Source organism: Oncorhynchus kisutch, linkage group LG10 (genome assembly GCF_002021735.2).
Source record: "Oncorhynchus kisutch isolate 150728-3 linkage group LG10, Okis_V2, whole genome shotgun sequence".
NCBI lineage: Eukaryota > Metazoa > Chordata > Actinopteri > Salmoniformes > Salmonidae > Oncorhynchus > Oncorhynchus kisutch.
This window is the reverse complement of record NC_034183.2, coordinates 27,276,397-27,299,529: the sequence shown is the minus strand read 5'-3', so window position 1 is coordinate 27,299,529 and position 23,133 is coordinate 27,276,397. Positions and strand designations below refer to the sequence as shown.

Below are 23,133 nucleotides of genomic sequence, written 5' to 3'. Positions count from 1 at the left end.
TGCTTGTCGTATCCGCGTGGCTGTTGTCATCAACCGGAAACAGGATGTGCTGTCATTTTACTTTTCAATGTTTTTTTCTTCATTACTCAAAATGACCGCGCCAACACCAAACAAGGCTTTTCACTGTGAAAGAGGCTGTATCTACGTTGGTTGGTGATGTAGATTCGGAAACGACCGAATCGTTTAAAAAGCGATGATGTCGAGGTGAGTGAAATAAGTAAAAAGCAGATAAATGTTTGGTGTTGTTGATGTTTGATGCTGTGAAACTTGGGGAATAGCTCTCGGATGAGCAAATCCTGTAATGTCATAATAACGTGGTTGGTACAGGCGAGGACATCAGCGGTGGAGCTCGAATAATTGCTCTCTGTCTCATGGAAATAGTTGCAGTGTTTAGTTGTGTATATAGTCAGCTAACTAGTTGGTTGTTTTTGTTTCTACCGATGTAATTCAAATGGAAACGACCCAAGCAAGCTGCTTGCTACAGCTAGCTAGTTAATTAACGTTAGTCTGCCAGGCAGGAAAATGCGTGTAGCGGTAAATTTGGGCTGCGCTCACGAAGTGTCAACCGCTGCTGTCACTTTCACTAGCTAGCCATACAGATATCCAGCTAACTAGCCACCGACGTGAAGGCTTGAATCATTTGTGTTTATCTGTTGGTTATGGTTTGTGATGTTTGCTAGGTGCAGATATTCATAGTCCATACATTGCCTCGTATTCCTATTATTTGACAGCTTAGCTGTCGTGTTAGGGTAGCAGATGCCCGTGCAGTGGAGCTCATATTATGAGGTGGATATTTGTTTACATAGCCTGGAAACAAGTCGATAGTTTTTTCCTGTTTCTGCAGATGCAATTCATTTGGAAACTGTCCCAGCTTCGTAACTAATCAGCTAACATTGGTGAACTCTGTAGTTCAGCCTGTTATGCAAGAAAGCAATAGTTGATTGGAGGAGAGAGAGCTTGTGTGTGGAATGGGAGCCGTGGAACTTTATCATACAATTTATTATGGAAAGTTTTTTTTTGTGGTTGAGAAAAATAAAGAGTGAGAGCGAGTCTCACACACCGTGTCCCTCTGTGTGAGAGATTATTTTCCTGACCATATTTGTATCCTATGTGTTGCTCTTCTCCCTCTGTTCCTCTAGGTCAGTGAAAGCAAAGGAAGTGATGTGGAGAGTCCGGGCTATCTTTAAAAGGAAGAGTCCTAATAACCAAGGCTGAAGGTATCTCTAGACTAGCATATAGCGCTCTATCTTTAGATCTTGACAGTAAAATAAGCAAGGAGATAGACCAGATGCTTTTCAACTTTCTGTAGAGAAACCGTACCCACTACATTAGGAAAACTGTTGTAATGAACACTTATGAGAATGGTGGGCTGAATTTTCTGGACTTTACTACCTTAAATAATACTTTTAAGATCAATTGGATAAAACAATTCCTAAGAAGACTCACTTCTATGTGGAATTTTATTCCTCATCATGTCTTCTCTACTTTTGGTGGCCTTAACTTCATGTTGGTTTGCAATTATAATATTGACAAAGTTCCAGTGAAGCTTTCTGCTTTTCATCGGCAGGTTTTCTTGTCATGGTCCTTAATTTATAAGCATAATTTTTCTCCACGCATATATTATATATGGAATAGAGGTCGACCGAGTAAGATTTTTTAACACCGATACCGATTATTGGAGGACCAAACATAGCCGATACCGATTAATCGGCCGTTTTTTATTTTATTTTTACATTTGTAATAATGACAATTACAACAATACTGAATGAACACTTATTTGAACTTAATATAATACATCAATACAAATCAATTTAGCCTCAAATAAATAATGAAACATGTTCAATTTGGTTTAAATAATGCGAAAACAAAGTGTTGGAGAAGTAAAAGTGCAATATGTGCCATGTAAAAAAGCTAACGTTTGAGTTCCTTGCTCAGAACATGAGAACATATGAAAGTTGGTGGTTCCTTTTAACATGAGACTTCAATATTCCAAGGTAAGAGGTTTTAGGTTGTAGTTAATATAGTATTTATAGGACTCATTCTCTCTATACCATTTGTATTTCATATACCTTTGACTATTGAATGTTCTTATAGGCACTTTAGTATTGCCAGTGTAACAGTATAGCTTCCGTCCCTCTCCTCGCACCTACCTGGGCTCGAACCAGGAACATATCGACAACAGCCACACTCGAAGCAGCGTTACCCATCGCTCAACAAAAAACGCAGCCCTTGCAGAGCAAGGGGAACAACTACTTCAAGGTCTCAGAGTGAGTTACGTCACCGATTAAAACGCTATTAGCGCGCACCCCGCTGACCAGCTAGCCATTTCACATCGGTTACACCAGCCTAATCTCGGGAGTTGATAAGGGGAATAACTACTCCAAGTCTCAGAGCGAGTGACGTTTGAAACGCTATTAGCGCGCACCCCGCTAACGAGCTAGCCATTTCACATCGGTTACACCAGCCATTAGGCTGATAGGCTTGAAGTCATAACAGCGCTGTGCTTATGAAGAGCTGCTGGCAAAACGCACGAAAGTGCTGTTTGAATGAATGCTTACGAGCCTGCTGCTGTCTACCATCGCTCAGTCAGACTGCTCTATCAAATCATAGACTTAATTATAACATAACACACAGAAATATGAGCCTTTGATCATTAATATGGTCGAATCCGGAAACTGTAATTTCGCAAACAAAACGTTTATTATTTCAGTGAAATACGGAACCGTTCGGTATTTTATCTAACGGGTGGCATCCCTAAGTATAAATATTCTTGTTACATTGCACAACCTTCAATGTTATGTCATAATTACGTAAAATTCTGGCAAATTAGTTCGCAATGAGCCAGGCTGCCCAAACTGTTGCACATACCCTGACTCCCTGACACAATTTCACCTGGTTAATATTACCTGCTAACCTGGATTTATTTTAGCTAAATATGCAGGTTTAAAAATATATATATACTTCTGTGTATTGATTTTAAGAAAGGCATTGGTGTTTATGGGTAGGTAACGATCGCAAATGCGCTTTTGTTAAATCATCCCCCACTGTTGCATCGATTATATGCAACGCAGGACACGCTAGATAAACTAGTAATATCATCAACCATGTGTAGTTATAACTAGTGATTATGATTGATTGTTTTTTATAAGATAAGTTTAATGCTAGCTAGCAACTTACCTTGGCTTCTAATGCCTTTGCGTAACAGGCAGTCAGTCTCCTTGTGGAGTGCAACGAGAGGCAGGTGGTTAGAGCATTGGACTAGATAACTGTAAGGTTGCACTCCACAATCTGTAAATCTGCAAAATCCTAATATGGGAGATATTGTATAAAAATACTTATTTGTTTTTTGAATATTGGTTCCGAAATAATATCCTATTGGTGAGCCAACTGGTAAATGCAGAGGATCTTTTACTCAGTTATAAGGAATTATTATCACTTTACAAGGTCACTGTAACACCTAAAGATTTTGTAATTGTTTTAGATGCCATTCCCTCAGGCGTTGCTTTATTATTCAGGAACGTGTCAAGACCTGACCCTCAGAGCCTACCTTCTATTGACCCTGTTGACTCATTGGTAGGAAAGATTTGTTTCTCTTTTGGTCCATTCAACAACAGAGCGATACAGTCCTTGTTTCAGCAGGATGTTGTATCTATACCTTATGTCATGCCTTATTGGAATGGATTTATTGATAATATCTGTTGGAAAAAAGTTTGGATGTTGCCACACACATACCTACTTGTTAACAAAATTAAGGAAGTTTCCTTTAAAATCATTCATAAATATTATCCTGCCAACCACTATATGAAGAAGTTTAAGGAAAACATCAACTCATATTGCTCCTTTTGTAATGACCACCCAGAAACTGTGTTGCATCTTGTTTGGCATTGTATTCATGTAAGAAAACTGTGGCAAGACATCAGTAGGTTTATAATTGAACACATTTCTGAAGATTTTACACTATTGTGGAGAGATGTACTGTTTGGATTCTTTACCTACAATAGAAATAAGCTGAAACATTTGTATGTAATTAATTTCATTATTCTTTTGGCCAAATTTCATATACACAAATGTAAATGTACAAACAAAACACCACATTTTCTTATCTTACAAAAAGAAATTGAACTGTTTTTTAAGACAATTAAATACTCTACTAACAAAAAAGCTGTTAGAATAATAAGTTTATGTATGTCCCTTTAGGTCCTTGTGTAATGTGATGTTGTACCCCCTAGCCCAATTGTCCTTTGTATATTATTTATATATACTTGTGTTCACACATGTACTTCCTGTATTGATTTGTTGTTAAAAAATATATAAATATAATATAAAAAATATTTAAAAAAGAGTCAGGGATAAGCAGCAAAAGGCAGGGAGGAAGAGGAGTTAGAGATGACTGGAGGGATAGAGATGTGGAGGAAGAGGAGGGGGAAGTGGGAGTGGAGGGGAAAGAGGAGTGGAGAGAAGAGGAGGAAACAGAGGGAGAGGCTGAAGCAGAGGAAGAGGGAAGGGAAGAGGGAGAGCTCACCCCAGAGGGGCGCGTACATTTCCATGGAGTGTGTTCTCCAAACTCTCACCATTAACCCTTGTATAACACAGCCTGAGCCTGAAAGTGACAGTGGCAGTGGTTTTGGAGTTGTTTTTAAAAGTGGTAGGAACTAATATATGTTCCAGAGCTTGTGATGGATTACAAGAAGAAAATGGGCAGGGTCGACCATCTTGACCAACTGAGGAACTATTACAATGTGGGACGCACAGGCAGAAAATTGTGGAAGTATGTGTTTTGGGGGATGCTCAACATTGTCATCATAAATGCACACATTGTGAGGGGAGCCAAGAGTGTTGCACCAGGGTGTGTGGACCAAGTTGTAACTCATTTGAAATCAGGTGAAGTTTGAAGGACGCAAGAGAGGGTGGGTGGTGTGCATCTGGAGTGGACACATGGCAAAGAGTGGGAGATGTGTAGAAACCTCCTTTGGGAGCTCTACGTGTTCTGTGCCACATTGCAGGATAGGGCCATGCTTCCAGAAGTTCCATGACATGTTGTAGGCTAAATACAAATACTAAAGTGACAGTGTGAAATAGAGGTCGACCAATTCTGATTTTTCAACGCCGATACCGATTTTATAGGAGGACCAAAAAAAATCCGATACCGATTAATTTGCCAATCTAAAAAGATATTTAAAAAAAAACTACTTTTTAAAACATAAAAAAATTAAATGTATTTATTTATTTGTAATAATGACAATTACAACTATACTGAATGAACACTTTTATTTTAACTTAATATAATACATCAATAAAATCAATTTAGCCTCAAATAAATAATGAAACATGTTCAATTTGGTTTAAATAATGCAGAAACAAAGTGTTGAAGAAGAAAGTAAAAGTGCAATATGTGCCATGTAAAAAAGCAAACTTTTAAGTTCCTTGCTCAGAACATGAGAACATATGAAAGTTGGTGGTTCCTTTTAACATGAGTCTTCAATATTCCCAGGTAAGAAGTTTTAGGTTATAGTTATTATAGGAATATTTCTCTCTATACGATTTGTATTTCACATACCTTTGACTACTGGATGTTCTTATAGGCACTTTAGTATTGCCAATGTAACAGTATAGCTTCCGTCCCTCTGTTCTCCCCTACCTGGGCTCGTACCAGGAACACATCGACAACAGCCACCCTCGAAGCATCGTTACCCATCGCTCCACAAAAGCCGCGGCCCTTACAGAGCTAGGGGAACAACTACTCCAAGGTCTCAGAGCGAGTGATGTCACCGATTAAAACGCTATTAGCGCGCACCCCGCTAACCAGCTAATCTCGGGAGTTGATAGGCTTGGAAGTCATAAACAGCTCAATGCTTGAAGCACAGGGAAGAGCTGCTGGCAAATGCACGAGCCTGCCGCTGCCTACCACCGCTCAGTCAGACTGCTCTATCAAATATCAAATCATAGACTTAATTATAACATAATAACACACAGAAATACGAGCCTTAGGTCATTAATATGGTCAAATCCGGAAACTATAATTTCGAAAACAAAACGTTTATTCTTTCAGTGAAATGCGGAACTGTGTTATGTATTTTATCTAACGGGTGGCATCCATAAGTCTAAATATTCCTGTTACATTGCACAACCTACAATGTTATGTCATAATTACGTACAATTCTGGAAATTAGTTCGCAACGTGCCAGGCTGCCCAAACTGTTGCATATGCCCTGACTCTGCGACACAATTTCCCTAGTTTAATATTGCCTGCTAACCTGGATTTATTTTAACTAAATATGCAGGTTTAAAAAATATTGTATTGATTTTAAGAAAGGCATTGATGTTTATGGTTAGGTACATTCGTGCCACGATTGTGCTTTTTACGCAAATGCGCTTTTGTTAAGTCATCCCCCGTTTGGCGAAGTTGGTCATCACACAGTTCACAACGAGCCAGACGGCCTAAACTGCTGCATATAGCCTGTTGCACAGAATGCAAGAGAAGTGACACAATTTCCCTCGTTGAAATAAATTAATGTTAGCAGCAAATATTAACTAAATATGCAGGTTTAAAAATATATACTTGTGTATTGATTTTAAGAAAGGTGTTGATGTTTATGGTTAGGTACACATTGGTGCAACGACAGTGCTTTTTTCACGAATGCGCTTGTTAAATAACCGTTTGGCGAAGTAGGCTATGATTCAATGATAAATTAACAGGCACCGCATCGATTATATGCAAAACAGGAAAGGCTATATAAACTAGTAATATCATCAACCGTGTGTAGTTAACTAGTGATTGTTAAGATTGATTGTTTTTATAAGATATGTTTAATGCTAGCTAGCGCCTTACCTTGGCTCCTTGCTGCACTCGCATAACAGGTAGTCAGCATGCCACGCAGTCTCCTCGTGGAGTGCAATGTAATCGGCCATGATCGGTGTCCAAAAATGCAGATTACCGATTGATATGAAAACTTGGAATCAGCCCTAATTAATCATCCATTCCGATTAATTGGTCGACATCTAGTGTGAAATATGAATTTGTCCTAAAAATATTTTGTCTCTGAACAGTTGTTTTATATCTTCTTTCTTTATCTGACCATCTAATATTTGTTGCATTTACTGAATTGTTGTCAATGTAGGCTACTATTTCTACATTTTGTTTCAGGCCTGGTCTGTACTCAATCTTAATGAGAGAGGTTACCTACATTTTGTTTCAGGCCTGGTCTGTACTCAATCTTAATGAGAGAGGTTACCTACATTTTTAAATAGTCTGAATCGTTTTTTTTGTTGCCTTTTTACATTGACAACAATTCTTACTTCTGTAACAATCAAATAGCCTACTTTGTGTGGTTTTATAACACTTTCTGAAAATTGTCCTCTGGTCACATTTTGGATAATTATTTATATGTAAACAATATTTAGAAGTATATTATACTTGGTACATATTGAGTGAGTAATTTAGTCAAATAACTACAATTTAAATACTCCAGGGTTTTTTGTTGTGTGGTGTTAATCTTTTTTTGATAGTGAGTGTCTTTACACAATGGAAGACAAAATTAGTGTTATTCCTATTGACATGAATGTGGTGTCATATTAAATAAGAGGTTGTGCTCTTTAAAACTAAGTTAATTTGTAATTGTCATATGTTTTTGAGCCATGTCTTTAAAAAAAAAAATGTGAGAAAATGAGCTTTCTCTTGAAAATGTTCAGTTATCTACAGCAGCATTCTAGAATTCTATTGTGGTCTGAAGGGTTATTATAATTCGACAATACATTTCTTGGTAGTCCAAACAACATTGCTATCAGATTGTGAATCAGATGGCCTGGTGCATTGTTTCCTTCCCCCAACCTTTCGGGATGCACCATTTCAGTTTCAATAACTCAATATTTGGAAAAAAAAACAGACCACTATAAGGCTGAGAATGTCAATGCAGTCAAACTAGCAACACTCACAAGTCAGTCATAGCGTGGCTAATTGGACACACCAGCAAGTCAAAATGAGTCAACAGTTGAGTCATCTACTCTGTGAAATTACAGCCTGATGTCTTCGCATCGGTGAATTCAACTTGGCTACTCAACTACAATACATTTTGAGTGCACTATACAGCAATGCTGCATTCAACCACACCGGTGATGCATGTGGTGCAAAAAACAACAACAACATGTTTTAAGTTTAAATGTTACAACAACCTATAGCAAAGTTTGTGTTATTTTGAGTTATTAAATACTTTTTTTGTTAAGGTTGCAGCATATTATCCACATCTGCAAGCATAGCAGCAAAAGCTGGACAGATATATTATTTATCTCTTTTGTTTTAACCCTTGTGCTTTGCAGAATTTTTTTTACATCCAATGTGTTATGGGTGAGATTGACCCGCACAGTTAAAAAACACGCAAGACAGTCAAAGAACCAAGTAAAAACAGCCCAAACTTTATTTTGTTGTCAGACCTTTCAGAAAGAAGAAATGCAAGAACATTTGATTTCAAAAACTCTACATTGAATAACTATTTGTTAAGCAAATTTCCTTTCTCACAAACAAGCATTTTCTGTTTCTACAAGTAGGCATTTTTTTTTGTATTTCACAGTAACACTTAGGTGGGATTTGACCCTATTGGTCAAAATGATCCCTTCAGTCTCTCTCCACATGTTGAATACAATGTACGTGTGGGCTTTCTGCAGATTAATTTATTGCATTCTACACAAGTGGTGCTGGTTGTACTGTCTTAGCAAGCGGAGCAGAGCAAATCGTGTAGGCCCTGGAACAATTTTGATTACATTGGAAGCTGACAGTCTACCTTGACTTCATTGTTATGACGGTGACCATTCTATATGACCATCTTTAGACTTCCATGTCCTCTCTTCTCTGGATGATGGTTGTTGCATGCTCTCTCATCTGATGGAAGGGATGGTATGGCAGACTCCTCTGAATTCTACCAATTAAAAATTCACAACCTGTATCCTCAACAGCATTGTCCTCTATCACTGAAACCTATTCTTCTATTTCACTGTCAGTCCAGAATTTCTGCTAAGGCTTCATTGACTGAAAATCTGTTGGAGCTCATTTTTGAGTGTCTGTGTCAGAGATCTGCTGCTCTCGCACTGAGAAGGAGAAACTTGGGAAAGTCATTTACACCCAAATATAATTATAAAAGTGCAACCAGAACCAGTCAAAACAAAATACATCAAAGACATTTGTTTATTTTGGACCCGTGCAAATATCTATACACATGAAAGCCTCCGGGTCAAAATGACCCACAACATCATGTTTGTCTACAAAATCTACACAGACATTCCACAACACGTCAGTGTGTCCACATTTTGAAGGTAGGTACATGACCCTAAATTTCATGGATAAAAAGATGGGTTTACTAGAATTTTAGACAACTCAAAAGTGGAAATGGGTCAAATTGACCCACAACATAACAGGAGGGTTTAATATGTTAAAATGCTATATATATATATATAGCATCCTATGTGCATAAGTTAACATTATAAAGGGCAATATTGTTTTATAAAACAATGGCCGGTTTGGGTCTCAGTTGCACGTTTTTTGTCAAACAAATAGGCTATGTCTCATCCGTGAATCCGTTGTTTTTTCTATATGGCCTGTGTGCTGATTGAGTTTGACACCCCTGGGCTAGCATATCCATTTATGTAACTAGCTATTTAGTCAGCAAGCTAAAAACACGGAGCCTAACATTACCTATCATGTCATTGGAGTAGTGGGTGAGTGACCAAACCTTTCCCCTCATATCGTTTTTCATTGGCTACAGCTAGAGATGCTGCAGGTGTCATTTGGTTAGCAATGCATGTTAATCGCTTTGCATGGGAGGGACATAACTTGGTGAGGGGTCTGGTGGTCCTCCCATTTTGGGGGGCATCTAAAGCTAATTTCCTGCATTTCTACACAATCTAATATGGCCCTTCTAGCCGTCTCTATTTAGAACAACATAAAGTGCGCAAAATTACCCAGTCATCAAGCTAGGTAAGATATGTTTAAGTGATTGATAAGACTGAACTAGATGAATGATAATTCAATAATCAATATTGTGTTGCAATTTAACCAATAGCCTGAACAAATGAACAACTCCTACAAATAAAGTACAAATACTTTTGATTGTCTTTATTAAGACAACCTCTATATCACATTCCTGCCAGACCGCCAAGCCAGCCCAAGCAGCCTGCATGCCCAACCACCAACCAGTCTAGTCAATAACTCAACTCTCTCGCCACACAACATGAGAAAGGTTTGGAAAACAAAAGTTTTATAAAAAAGATCTACACAGAAACAGTACGCCCTCCATATAATTCATATCATAGCTCTAATAATAGCACAGACTGGAATATGTTCCGGGATTCTTTCATTCCGGGACATTTTCAATCTGTAATACCAACATCTTTCAAGCAGCCCACCATAGTCCCTGTGCCCAAGAACACTAAGGTAACCTGCCTAAATTACTACCGACCCGTAGCACTCACATCTGTAGCCGTGAAGTGCCTTGAAAGGCTGGTCATGGCTCACATCAACACCATTATCCCAGAAACCCTAGACCCACTCCAATTTGCATACCGCCCCAACAGATCCACAGAGGATGCAATCTCTATTGCACTCAACACTGTCCTTTCTCACCTGGACTAAAGGAACATCTATGCTATTCATTGACTACAGCTCAGCATTTAATACCATAGTGCCCTCAAAGCTTATAAATAAGCTAAGGACCCTGGGACTAAACACCTCCCTCTGCAACTGGATCCTGGACTTCCTGACGGGCTGCCCCCAGGTGGTAAGGGTAGGTAACAACATATCTGCCACGCTGATCCTCAACACAGGGGCCCCTCAGGAATCCCCTCCTGTACTTCCTGTTAACTCATGACTGCATGGCGTGATCAAGACAAAGGGAGATGATTGTGGACTACAGGAAAAGGAGGACCGAGCACGACCCTATTCTAATCGACGGGGCTGTAGTGGAGCAGGTTGAGCGCTTCAAGTTCCTTGGTGTCCACATCACCAAAGAACTCATGGTCCAAACACACTAAGACAGTAGTGAAGAGGGCATGACAAAGCCTATTCCCACTCAGGAGACTGAAAAGATTTGGCATGGGTCCCTAGATCCTCAAAAGGTTCTACAGCTGCACCATCGAGAGCATCCTGACTAGAGGTCGACCGATTATGATTTTTAAACGCCGATACCGATTATTGGAGGACCAAAAAAGCCGATAACGATTAATCGGATGGTTTTTACATTTTAATTTTTAATTTATTTATTACATTTTTTTATTGATGTAATACATCAATAAAATCAATTTAACCTCAAATAAATAATGAAACATGTTCAAATTGGTTTAAATAATGCAAAGACAAAGTGTCGGAGAAGAAAGTAAAAGTGCAATATGTGCCATGTAAGAAAGCTAACGTTTAAGTTCCTTGCTCAGAACATGAGAACATATGGAAGTTGGGGGTTCCTTTTAACATGAGTCTTCAATATTCCCAGGTAAGAAGTTTTAGGTTGTAGTTATTATAGGACTATTTCTCTCTATACCATTTGTATTTCATATACTTTTGACTATTGGATGTTCTTATAGGCACTTTAGTATTGCCAGTGTAACAGTATAGCTTCCGTACCTCTCCTCGCTCGTACCTGGGCTCGAACCAGGAACACAACGACAATAGCCACCCTCGAAGCAGCGTTACCCATGCAGAGCTGCCGGAACAACTACTCCAAGTCTCAGAGCGAGTGACGTTTGAAACGCTATTGGCGCGCACCCCGCTAGCTAACTAGCTAGCCATTTCACATCACATTGTTACACCAGCCTAATCTTGGGAGTTGATAGGCTTGAAGTCATAACAGCGCAATGCTTGACGCACAACGAAGAGCTGCTGGCAAAACGCACGAAAGTGCTGTTTGAATGAATGCCAATGAGTCTGCTGGTGCCTACCATCGCTCAGTCAGACTGCTCTATCAAATCATAGACTTAATTATAACATAATAACACACAGAATTGCGAGCCTTAGGTCATTAATATGGTCGAATACGGAAACTATCATCTCGAAAACAAGACGTTTATTTTTTCAGTGAAATACGGAACCGTTGTCACGACTCCCGCCGAAGTGGGCTCCCCCGCCTGTTCGAGTGGTGCTCGGCAGTTGTCGTCACCGGCCTACTAGCCGCCACCGATCCCTTTTTCTTCTTTTTTTCTTTTCGGTTAGTTATCTCATTAGTTACACCTGTTCCTATTTTGATTTGCTTCCCTATTTAGCGTGTGGAACCCGCCCCCTTGGTTCTGCGGGATTATTTTGATGTTCACGTTGTGTCGTTGGCGATTGTGCTCTGGACCGTGTTACCTGTTGTTTTGGGTTGGTCAGTGTTTTGCGCCCTGCATGTTTGGGCATTTACTTTTGGTGCCGCATTAAAGTGCATCTTTCCCCTGGACCTCTCTGCTCTCTGCGCCTGATTCCTCTCTACACACCTAGCCAGCCGTGACAACCGTTCCATATTTTATCTAACGGGTGGCATCCATCAGTCTAAATATTCTTGTTATGTTGCAAAACCTTCAATGTTATGTCATAATTACGTAAAATTCTGGCAAATTAGTTCGCAATGAGCCAGGCGGCCCAAACTGTTGCATATACCCTGACTCTGCGTGCAATGAACGCAAGAGAAGTGACACAATTTCACCTGGTTAATATTGTCTGCTAACCTGGATTTCTTTTAGCTAAATATGCAGGTTTAAAAATATATACTTCTGTGTATTGATTTTAAGAAAGGCATTGGTGATTATGGTTAGGTACACGTTGGCGCAACGACAGTCCTTATTCACGAATGCGCACTGCATCGATTATATGCAATGCAGGACACGCTAGATTAACTAGTAATATCATCAACCATGTGTAGTTATAACTAGTGATTATGACTGATTAAGTTTAATGCTAGCTAGCAACTTACCTTGGCTTCTTACTGCATTCGCGTAACAGGCAGGCTCCTTGTGAGGCAGGTGGTTAGAGCGGTGGACTAATTAACCGTAAGGTTGCAAGATTGAATCCCTGAGCTGACAAGGTAAAATTCTAGGCCGTCATTGAAAATAAGAATGAGTTCTTAACTAACTTGCCTAGTTAATTAAAGATTAGGTAAAGGTTTAAAAAAAAAAATTGGCATCCAAAATGACCTATTTCCGATTGTTATGAAAACTTGAAATCGGCCCTAATTAATCGGCCATTCGACCTCTAATCCTGCCTGACTGGTTGCATCACTGCCTGGTATGGTAACTGCTCGGCCTCCGACTGCAAGGCACTACAGAGGCTAGTGCATACGGCCCAGTACATCACTGGGGCCAAGCTTCCTGCCATCCAGCACCTTTATACCAGGTGGTCTCAGAGGAAGGCCCTAAAAATTGGCAAAGACTTCAGCCACCCTAGTCATAGACTGTTCTCTCTGCTACCGCACGGCAAACAGTACCGGAGCGCCAAGTCGAGGTCCAAAAGGCTTCTTAACAGCTTCTAGCCCTAAGACTCCTGAACAGTTAATCAAAGGGATACCCAGACTGCTCTTTTACGCTGCTGCTACTGTCAGTTTATAATCTATGCATAGTCACTTTCTCTACCTACATGAACATAAACTCAGCAAAAAAAAGAAACGTCCTCTCACTGTCAACTGCGTTTGTTTTCATGTGTAAATATTTCTATGAACATAACAAGATTAAAAAAACAGACAAACTGAACAAGTTCCACAGACGTGACTAACAAAAGGCCTCTTTAGTGTCCTAAGTTTTCATAACTGTGACCTTAATTGCCTACCGTCTGTAAGCTGTTAGTGTCTTAATGACCGTTCCACAGGTGCATGTTCATTAATTGTTTCTGGTTCATTGAACAAGCATGGGAAACAGTGTTTAAACCCTTTACAATGAAGATCTGTGAAGTTATTTGGATTTTTACGAATCATCTTTGAAAGACAGTGTCCTGAAAAAGGGACGTTTCATTTTTTGCTGAGTTTATAACCTCAAGTACCTCGACCAACCTGGTGCCCCCGCAAATTGACTCTGTACCAGTACCTCCTGTATATAGCCTCCACATTGACTCTGTACCAGTACCCCCTGTATATAGCCTCCACATTGACTCTGTACCAGTACCTCCTGTATATAGCCTCCACATTGACTCTGTACCAGTACCTCCTGTATATAGCCTCCACATTGACTCTGTACCAGTACCTCCTGTATATAGCCTCCACATTGACTCTGTACCAGTACCTCCTGTATATAGCCTCCACATTGACTCTGTACCAGTACCTCCTGTATATAGCCTCCACATTGACTCTGTACCAGTACCTCCTGTATATAGCCTCCACATTGACTCTGTACCAGTACCTCCTGTATATAGCCTCCACATTGACTCTGTACCAGTACCTCCTGTATATAGCCTCCACATTGACTCTGTACCAGTACCTCCTGTATATAGCCTCCACATTGACTCTGTACCAGTACCTCCTGTATATAGCCTCCACATTGACTCTGTACCAGTACCACCTGTATATAGCCTCCACATTGACTCTGTACCAGTACCTCCTGTATATAGCCTCCACATTGACTCTGTACCAGTACCTCCTGTATATAGCCTCCACATTGACTCTGTACCAGTACCTCCTGTATATAGCCTCCACATTGACTCTGTACCAGTATCTCCTGTATATAGCCTCCACATTGACTCTGTACCAGTACCTCCTGTATATAGCCTCCACATTGACTCTGTACCAGTACCTCCTGTATATAGCCTCCACATTGACTCTGTACCAGTACCTCCTGTATATAGCCTCCACATTGACTCTGTACCAGTACCTCCTGTATATAGCCTCCACATTGACTCTGTACCGGTACCTCCTGTATATAGCCTCCACATTGACTCTGTACCAGTATCTCCTGTATATAGCCTCCACATTGACTCTGTACCAGTACCTCCTGTATATAGCCTCCACATTGACTCTGTACCAGTACCTCCTGTATACAGCCTCCACATTGACTCTGTACCAGTACCTCCTGTATATAGCCTCCACATTGACTCTGTACCAGTATCTCCTGTATATAGCCTCGCTGTTGTTATTTTACTGCTGCTGTTTAATTATTTGTTACTTTTATTTTCTATTTTCTGCTTATCTATTTTTTACTTAACAATTATTTTTTATTAACTTTGTTGTTTAAGGGCTTTTGTGTGTGACAAATAACATTTGATTTTAGCTCTTTTTACTTGCACACAATATAGCTTGGTTACCCCGTCCTGTCCATAGGGGTCCACAGCCCTGCAGCGCCCCAACCCAACACACCCCAGTGAGCTTTAGGTTCTTAGTGAAACATTCATTATTGGTTTCAGGTGTGTTACGCCAAGGCCAGAGTATCAACTACCAGTACAGCAGATCCACAAGGCCAGGACTGAGCAGCCCAGCAGCTAGCCTAAATGAGTATCTCCCCTGACGTGGGCATGTTTTCAATACAGACTCCTTTTGTTTACTGTATTCCATAGGCATCCAGACCTTGTGAAAGTTTCAAAGTATACCCTTAATCTTGTAATAAATCAAATCTAGTGACACACAACTTGACATTACTAACCAACCTTTCAGTTATTGGCAATGCATTTCTTAGCTGCTATAAATGCTAGGTTACACAGTTTCTTCTGAAAAAAGACTCCAGTATCAACATTTCCATGCAAACAAAAACATGAAAGTGTAACAGCTTCTAGGAGTAGTGGGTGGAGGAGACAGGCGTAGAGAGCAGGGTAGTTCAAAATTTGTATTTTTATTTCCAAGAACAGAGTGATGATCACACCACACACACGGGCGCATAAAGACCCAGTCCAACAAACAGGACGAAACTGTTTGGAAAAACGTAATCCACAAATAATCCACACACCATGAACAGAAAAACAAGCCCGCACAAAAGCCGGCGGGCCTACCGGGTTTAAATAGCCCAAAACAAAACCCAAACAAGAAACAGGTGAAACTAATCAGACAAAACTAAATGAAACAGAAAAGGGGATCGTGGCAGCTAGTAGGCCGGCGACGACGACCGCCGAGCGCCGCCTGAACAGGAAGAGGCACCATCTTCGGTGGGATTCGTGACAGGAAAGGAGAATCTGTAGACATGCTGAGATAAAAGAACATACTCTTTTCCAGAATTCAGCCAGCCTTCACAAGACCATAACAAAGGCAAATACGTCCCCTTTTGTGTTTAACACATCTAGCAGAATAGTTACATTTCTGATTGCATGATATTCAGTTTCACTGGCATATAGTACATTAAAAGAACGGTCTTAAACTGCAGTAATTTATGTTTGAGATGATATGAACATGACTGGGCACTCTAATATATCTGTATCCATTCATCATCATCATCAATAGCATCTCCCAGGTCTTCCTCACTTTTTAGTTTTGTGTCATCTGGAAAAGCCTTTTATCAACCTTTGGTACTGTTTGGAAATCAACTTTAGAGATTTCTCAGAATGCCTTAAAATAGTTTCAATCTTTGAAGCTTTTCGATTGTCCAGTGTTTGCTGCACAGGGAAAATACATTGTTGTATCTGCAAAAATTCAGGTCAGCTCTGTCACAGACTGGTCTTCCCTGGCTGCCTGACCCTGATGAGACCCCTCCCCTGTCACCATCTGATCCTGCTCAGATGAGGCATGACAAAGAATTACATTGGTGTACATTTATACATGGATTCTATTAATGGATAATATAATGGTTCAACAATTGAAATGACCATTATTCCCAGATCCCAGACTGTAGCCTACTGTACCCATCAACTCAATATGGAACTTTGTATCCATTCCCTGATTGTTATAATATACTGCAAAATCACCTGAGCTCTGTAGACTGGTCTTCCCTGGCTGTCTGACCCTGCATCACCATCTGATCCTCCTAAGACATGATGAGCATAGTGTTGTGTACTGACTGTGCACCATGACAGTGAAGCCTGTAGAACTATGTATGCCGTGTGAAAAGTAGGGAATTAGCTAGGGAAACTGACAAATTAATAATGTTACATTGCTATACTGATAATAAATAAAAAGTCTGAATATCAGTCTTACATTTTTTGCCCGCTGGTTTCATCGTTTGATTCAGATCTAGTGTGATTGAGGCAAACATAATAGCTAAAGCTAGTTAGCTAACGTTAGTCAACTTTTGGCTAGCTCTGCTAGCTAATGCTACAATGGTACATCATCAAATTTACTTCTGTTGAAATGGGACAAAACAACGCCCAGAATACATTTCCATACACACAACAGCTGTTAGAAACTGCTACCTGACAGATATAGCTAAACTAGCTGTGGTAGCTACTAGCTAGCTAACTATCTGCTAATAGTTCATTCAATTCAGTTGAGAGGGGATGAAACATTAGCTACCGTAACATGTCAGTTACAATACTAGCTCAGCACTGGAAATAAAACAAAATGATTTCTGTCAAACAGTTACCTTGCCAGCTAGATCAGTCAACTAAAGAGTGGCCAGTTTCTGCTCTGCTTGCTTTTACAACACATAGAAAATTATAACACAGACAGCAGCTGCCTCTGTTCATATCTCCCATTTTGGTCCTATACGCCAGCCTATACGCCATGCTTTGTAGTGTTTGCATGGTCCTAAAGCACAGCGGAGCTGCGTTTTGTATCACAGTGCAATGATAAAACTGGGGGGGACATGTCCCTGGTGAAAGTTATGCCCCTGGCAGTGCCTATCAATTGTCCAGGTTTATGGCTGCTTTCCCACTCTGTTGTTATAGAGTGGGAATATATCGTCATTCCCAAACATTCTATGATTTTATGAAAACGTGAGAATGACCATATCTCTCTTGTCAATTTTTTCTTTTTTTAAGGTGTCATGTTCTTCCTGGGATGTATATGAGCAGATTTTAATAAGATTTAATTTTGCTAAAATGCTGTCAGTTCCACTTTAATAATGGAACACTGGTCACTTTAATAATGTTTACATACTGTTTTACCCATTTAATATGTATATACTGTATTCTAGTCAAGGCCATCCTAGCCAACTATTGCTGTACATATACTATTCTATCCTTCAGATATACTACTTATTCTATCCACATTGACTAAAGACATTTCAGCTTTTAATTAAATGAATTAATTTGGAAATTTGGAAATTTCTAAAAACATAATTCCACTTTGACATTATGGGGTATTGTGTGTAGGCCAGTGACACAAACTCAAAATGTAATCCATTCAGGCTCTAACACAACAACATGTGGAAAAAGTTAAGGGGTGTGAATACTTTCTGAAGACAATGTACATTACTTTCAATGCAGATACCTGGGAGGCCTAGAAAAATGATACAAGGGATGGCTCCATAAAATAATTAAAATAACATTAAAATATAACCATACATATGTGTGTGTCACATATGCACGCTTTCATACATGTATGTCTTTATAATCATGTGATTCATAGACTTACTGAAAGCAAGTGCAACACACAAAAACGAAAATGCAATATTGATTGAATTTATTTGATACAAAAAAGGGCACTTCAGACAGTGACGCCTCCACCTACTATTTAAGAAAATCATCAAGGTTAACACAAATCTTGAAAACGTAGTTCCATTGTTGTCCTTAACACTTCTCTGAAGTCCACTGAGTGAATAAAGCAACCTTGTTTCTACTTTTTACAGTTTCCACCCGCAATGGGTTTCCTGGGATTCGCAATGGGTTTCCTAAGATGTAACCTCTTACATTTGTAGGCCTTTTGTTATATAGTTACCACTTGCCATGGGTTTCATTAGGTAAACAGCAACATGAAACATCCAGGCCTTGAATCTTGAGCCTTGTTACAGTCTATCGCCCTTAACGGGTTAGTTGAGATATAGTGTAATGTGTAATAGTCTACCGCCCATGACAGGCTAGCTGAGGTATGGACCTACTCATAAAATGAACAACATCCCCATGAATCAGATAGTGGTTATAATATGAACCAGAATCAGATGGGAGTTTACCCAAGGTCCTTGGTTCCCACTGAGGCCTTCACCTCTGTCACCGTGATGAGCGTACATTTTTTACCTTTACTTAACTAGGCAAGACAACAGACATGAATGAAGCACACTTGAATGGTGTGTAGTTTCCTTCCTCTAAAGTTTCTACTTTATGGTTTCCACATCAGCAACTTGTCTTACATTTCCACCTTCATTCCCCTACACCACATTCACACATTCACACATATCAGTATATACTTAGGTATCAACTCAATGAGAAAAATATGTACATTTAAAATAAGAATACACACTTTATACACTGAAGCCTTACATTCCATACATCAATAATACTTTGCCCAACTGAGGAAAGGCCCTGATATCCTAATGTCATTGCTCAAATGTTCTTTAAACATCCTGAGAGGTTGTTACATTGGTTATTCAGTGTGCTGAACAGAGTATCATATCAAATGGAGTCCTTACTCTACTGAGGCCTTGTTTTCTGAAGTAGGCCCTGATATACTCATGCCAAGGGCACATCATATCTTTAACTTGAACCCAAACACCAGATGTGCTTGGGAGGAAAATGCTACAAGCTGTTTAGGTCAGAGATGTTGTGATGTGCTGTTTAACTTATTTTTTTAAAGCAAATGTTGCTGCTTTTGTTGCTTGCTTGAGTGATTTGTGATTCCAGGGAGCTCCATGCTATCATGGCTCTAGATATTACTGTGTGTTGCTTTGAATTCATTTTGGCTATATGGACTGTGAAGAGACTTCTGGTTTCATGTCTTGTGGAATATGAATGTGTTTCAGAGCTGTATGTTAGTTGATTGAATAGACTGTTTTTAGTTTTAAACACATTCATATTTCTTACAAAAACAAGAAGTGATGCAGACAATCTCTCCTCTACTTTGAGCCAGGAAGGTCAACATGCATTTAGTTGACATTAGCTCTATGTGAACAATAAAGTGCAAGATGTGCTGCTCTGTTTTGGGCCAGCTGTAGCTAGCTTTAGTATGTAGCACCTTTAACACAGCCTGTGTGTCTATGTATGCTTTTGATTCAACCCTTTACACGTCAGCGGAGAGTTGCAGTTAGTTTCAGAATAGGTGGTCTGTAATAAATGAGTCCTGAATATATCTAAGACTAAGAGCATAGTATTTGGTACCAATCATTCCCTAAGGTCTAGACCTCAGCTGGATCTGATAATGGGACATCTCTCCTATTATGATATCAATAAAATAAATAGTGTGTATGTGTTGTACGGGTTGTAAAGATGAGCTGCAATATTAACAACAGTAACTAGAAGAATACATGAGTGATATAGAGGTCTGTTCCTGGCAGTCTGACTCATACTGATGTCTGCATGGGAATGGCCTTGGTACTGGGAACAGTCTGAGACACACACCAACGTGCACTTGCATGCAACAAACTCAAGTACGCTCACACATGCACACGCACACAGCGGCCTGGCTGTCCGTAACAAAGTGTTTCCTTCCTCTTTGTGCATGTGCCATTAAAAAGGAGCAGGGCAAGAGTGTGTGTAGAGCAGTGTTTGTAGGCGGGCCAAAGAGAAGTGTATGAAATGTGTCATGCTGGCTGGCTGACTGGGGGCCGGACTCAGGATCTCTGCCTTATAACAGTGGGTGGGAAGAAAGGAGCTCCCTCCTATTGATAAGGAACACAGTCAGGACTGCCAGTCAGACAAGTAGACACACTACTCGCACACATCAGAATGGAAAGACTGGTAGACTGTCAGGTAAACCTACAGATGGACAAACAGGCAGACAGACATATAGACACCAAGGTGTTCCTTCCTGGGCCCCTCTCACCAGTAGCCCTCTACCCCTGGTTCAGGTGTGTGGTTGCCTTGGTATCAGTGATGGGGCTCGTGATCATGGCTCTATTCGTGGGGTTCTGCATTGGGTTCTACACCCAGAGAACCACACAGGTACGTGTGTGTGTGTGTGTAAGTGTGTGTGTGTGTGCAAAGTTGTATTTCTCATCTCTCTCTCTCTAGGGAACTGGACAAGCAAATTGCACAGAGAAATTAAACAAGACCTTCATACTTCAAGGTTAATGCTTCTGTGTTTATTCTCCTATGGTCTTCATATCACACAGTAATCTCTATCTCCGGTAGTACATTGTACGTCCTTTATGTACTGTAAGTGTATGTTAACTGTCTCTCAGTGTAATGAAATGAGTAGACCCAGCAATAGACTCACGGCTCTGGTTATGGCAAGAACAACTGCGTATCCAATACACAGATGGTAACTGTAACTGTCTTCCCTCTGTCTTCAGAGGGCAAACCGTCAGAAGATGAAACAGACGAATACGACTATGACATCTTCATCGCCCCAAAGGACGCCATCTATTTCATCCATGGCCAGGTGACGATGGCAGAAGGGAAGGGGAAAGTCTACCTGTTTTGGAAACTCAAAAGCAGCCGTAAGATCAAAACCAACAACGGAACCTGCCCTGAGATCACCTTCGCTACGGAGGTCAAGTTGTTGAAAGGTGGTCGGGTTTATCTCGTCTTCAACACGGGCAAACCCAAACTGAAAGAGAGCACTTTCTCAGTCTACGAGCTCGTCGAGCAGTGACCGGACTGAAACAGTACAGTCTACGAGCTCGTCGAGCAGTGACCGGACTGAAACAGTACAGTCTAGAAGTGTTATGCCACACTCTGTAAGATACCGTTAGAGTTAACAAAACATAAACAATGGAGCTGATACATTTCTACACGCAACTTAAAATCGTAACGTTTGCTTAAAAGAATCGGACAGTAAATACTGGTACATTACATGCATACGTGTTCACTTGTGTACAATAATTATACATTGATTGTACAAAACATTAGGAACACCTTCCTAATATTGAGTTGCACCCCCTTTTGCCTTCAGAACAGCCTCAATTCATTGGGGCATTTAATTCTACAAGGTGTTGAAAGCATTCCACAGGGATGTGTCAAGTTGGCTGGATGTCATTTGGATGGTGGACCATTCTTGATACACACAAGAAAATGTTGGAAAAAAAACCCAGCAGCGTTGCAGTTCACCCTCTGAATGGCACACATACGCAATCAATGTCTCAATTGTCTCAAGGCTTAAAAATCATTATTTAACCTGTCTTCTCCCCTTCAGCTACACTGATTGAAGTGGATTTAACAAGTGACATCAAAACGGGATTATAGCTTTCACCTGGGTTCACCTTGTCAGTCTATGTCATGGAAAGAGCAGGTGTTCCTAATGTTTTATACACTCAGTGTATGTGTATACTGGTATCGTTATTGTATGTTATCAGAATGTTAGGGGACAGGGAATCCCAAGAAAGAAATGCATACCGTATATTTTCTACAATATTTTAGTTGTAAAACGTATTGATCAACCAGGAAGTTACAAAGTGATTAAATGTAATAATAAGATGGTGGAATATCATTGTATGTAAATATGTTGTCTATGTAATTATATTGTGGTCCTCTGTAGGTCAGTTGGTAGAGCATTTTTCTTGCAAAGCCAGGATAGTGGGTTTGATTCCCAGGACCACCCATACTAAAAACATATATGCACGTAAGTCGCTTTAGCTAAATGGCATGATATAAGAGGACTCTTTTATTATCTAAGGAAGTCTGATCTTGCACTGTATTATTTTAACCCAGTGCTTTCCCTGTTATAGTGAATGTTCTGAATATTTACTATGCTTTGGATCAAATAAAGTATTTCATATGAAAAAACTGCACAGCCTCACATCAAATACCCAGTCATCAGTGCTGATTTAAAAAAAAATCCAGGGCCCAGGTCTGTCTGTCAGTCAAAGACCGGGTGTTCATTGTGTGATACTGTGCCCGAGGACATTGCGTAAGCGTTTGTTCCACCGCAGGGACCATTTAGAAAGTGAAAGTTCAGCAGAGATGTGATGCAGTGTTTCTCATCATCATGGTCATGAAGCAATGTTTGTTTGCTGGCTACACCTGAGCCATACCTATGCAAGGCCTAAGTAGCCAAATCTATTCCACATGACTGCCCTATGCAGCCAGGCCTTAACAGCATCTCTACCCTCGTGATTACAGTACTTAAGGCCATTCATCCACTGCCATGTGGGCAGGTTATTTGTCAGATTTGTGCTGTAGTGAGTGGGTGTCTGGTACTCCACTGTGCTGTCCATTACAGTACACACACTCATTCATAAATTAATGTTGAT

At 40.1% G+C, this 23,133-nt stretch overlaps 1 protein-coding gene across 3 annotated transcripts; it reads left to right on the top strand.

The window, feature by feature from the left end:
* Nucleotides 1-22,686, top strand: LOC109897983 (uncharacterized). 3 transcript variants are annotated; one of them, XR_002256299.2, is made up of 4 exons: nucleotides 1-204; nucleotides 1,140-1,217; nucleotides 20,954-21,008; nucleotides 21,235-22,686. XR_002256299.2 is itself a non-coding variant. In XM_020492689.2 (3 exons), the coding sequence occupies exons 1-3, from the start codon at nucleotides 20,669-20,671 to the stop codon at nucleotides 21,534-21,536; spliced, it is 573 nt and encodes a 190-aa protein (XP_020348278.1). In that variant the 5' UTR covers nucleotides 16,938-20,668; the 3' UTR covers nucleotides 21,537-22,686. The 3 variants fall into 3 exon arrangements, 1 of the variants encoding a protein (XP_020348278.1); XR_002256300.2 differs by lacking the exon at nucleotides 20,954-21,008 and having other exon boundaries at nucleotides 9-204; XM_020492689.2 differs by lacking the exons at nucleotides 1-204; nucleotides 1,140-1,217 and adding an exon at nucleotides 16,938-20,884.
* Nucleotides 22,687-23,133: the final 447 nt, after the last annotated feature.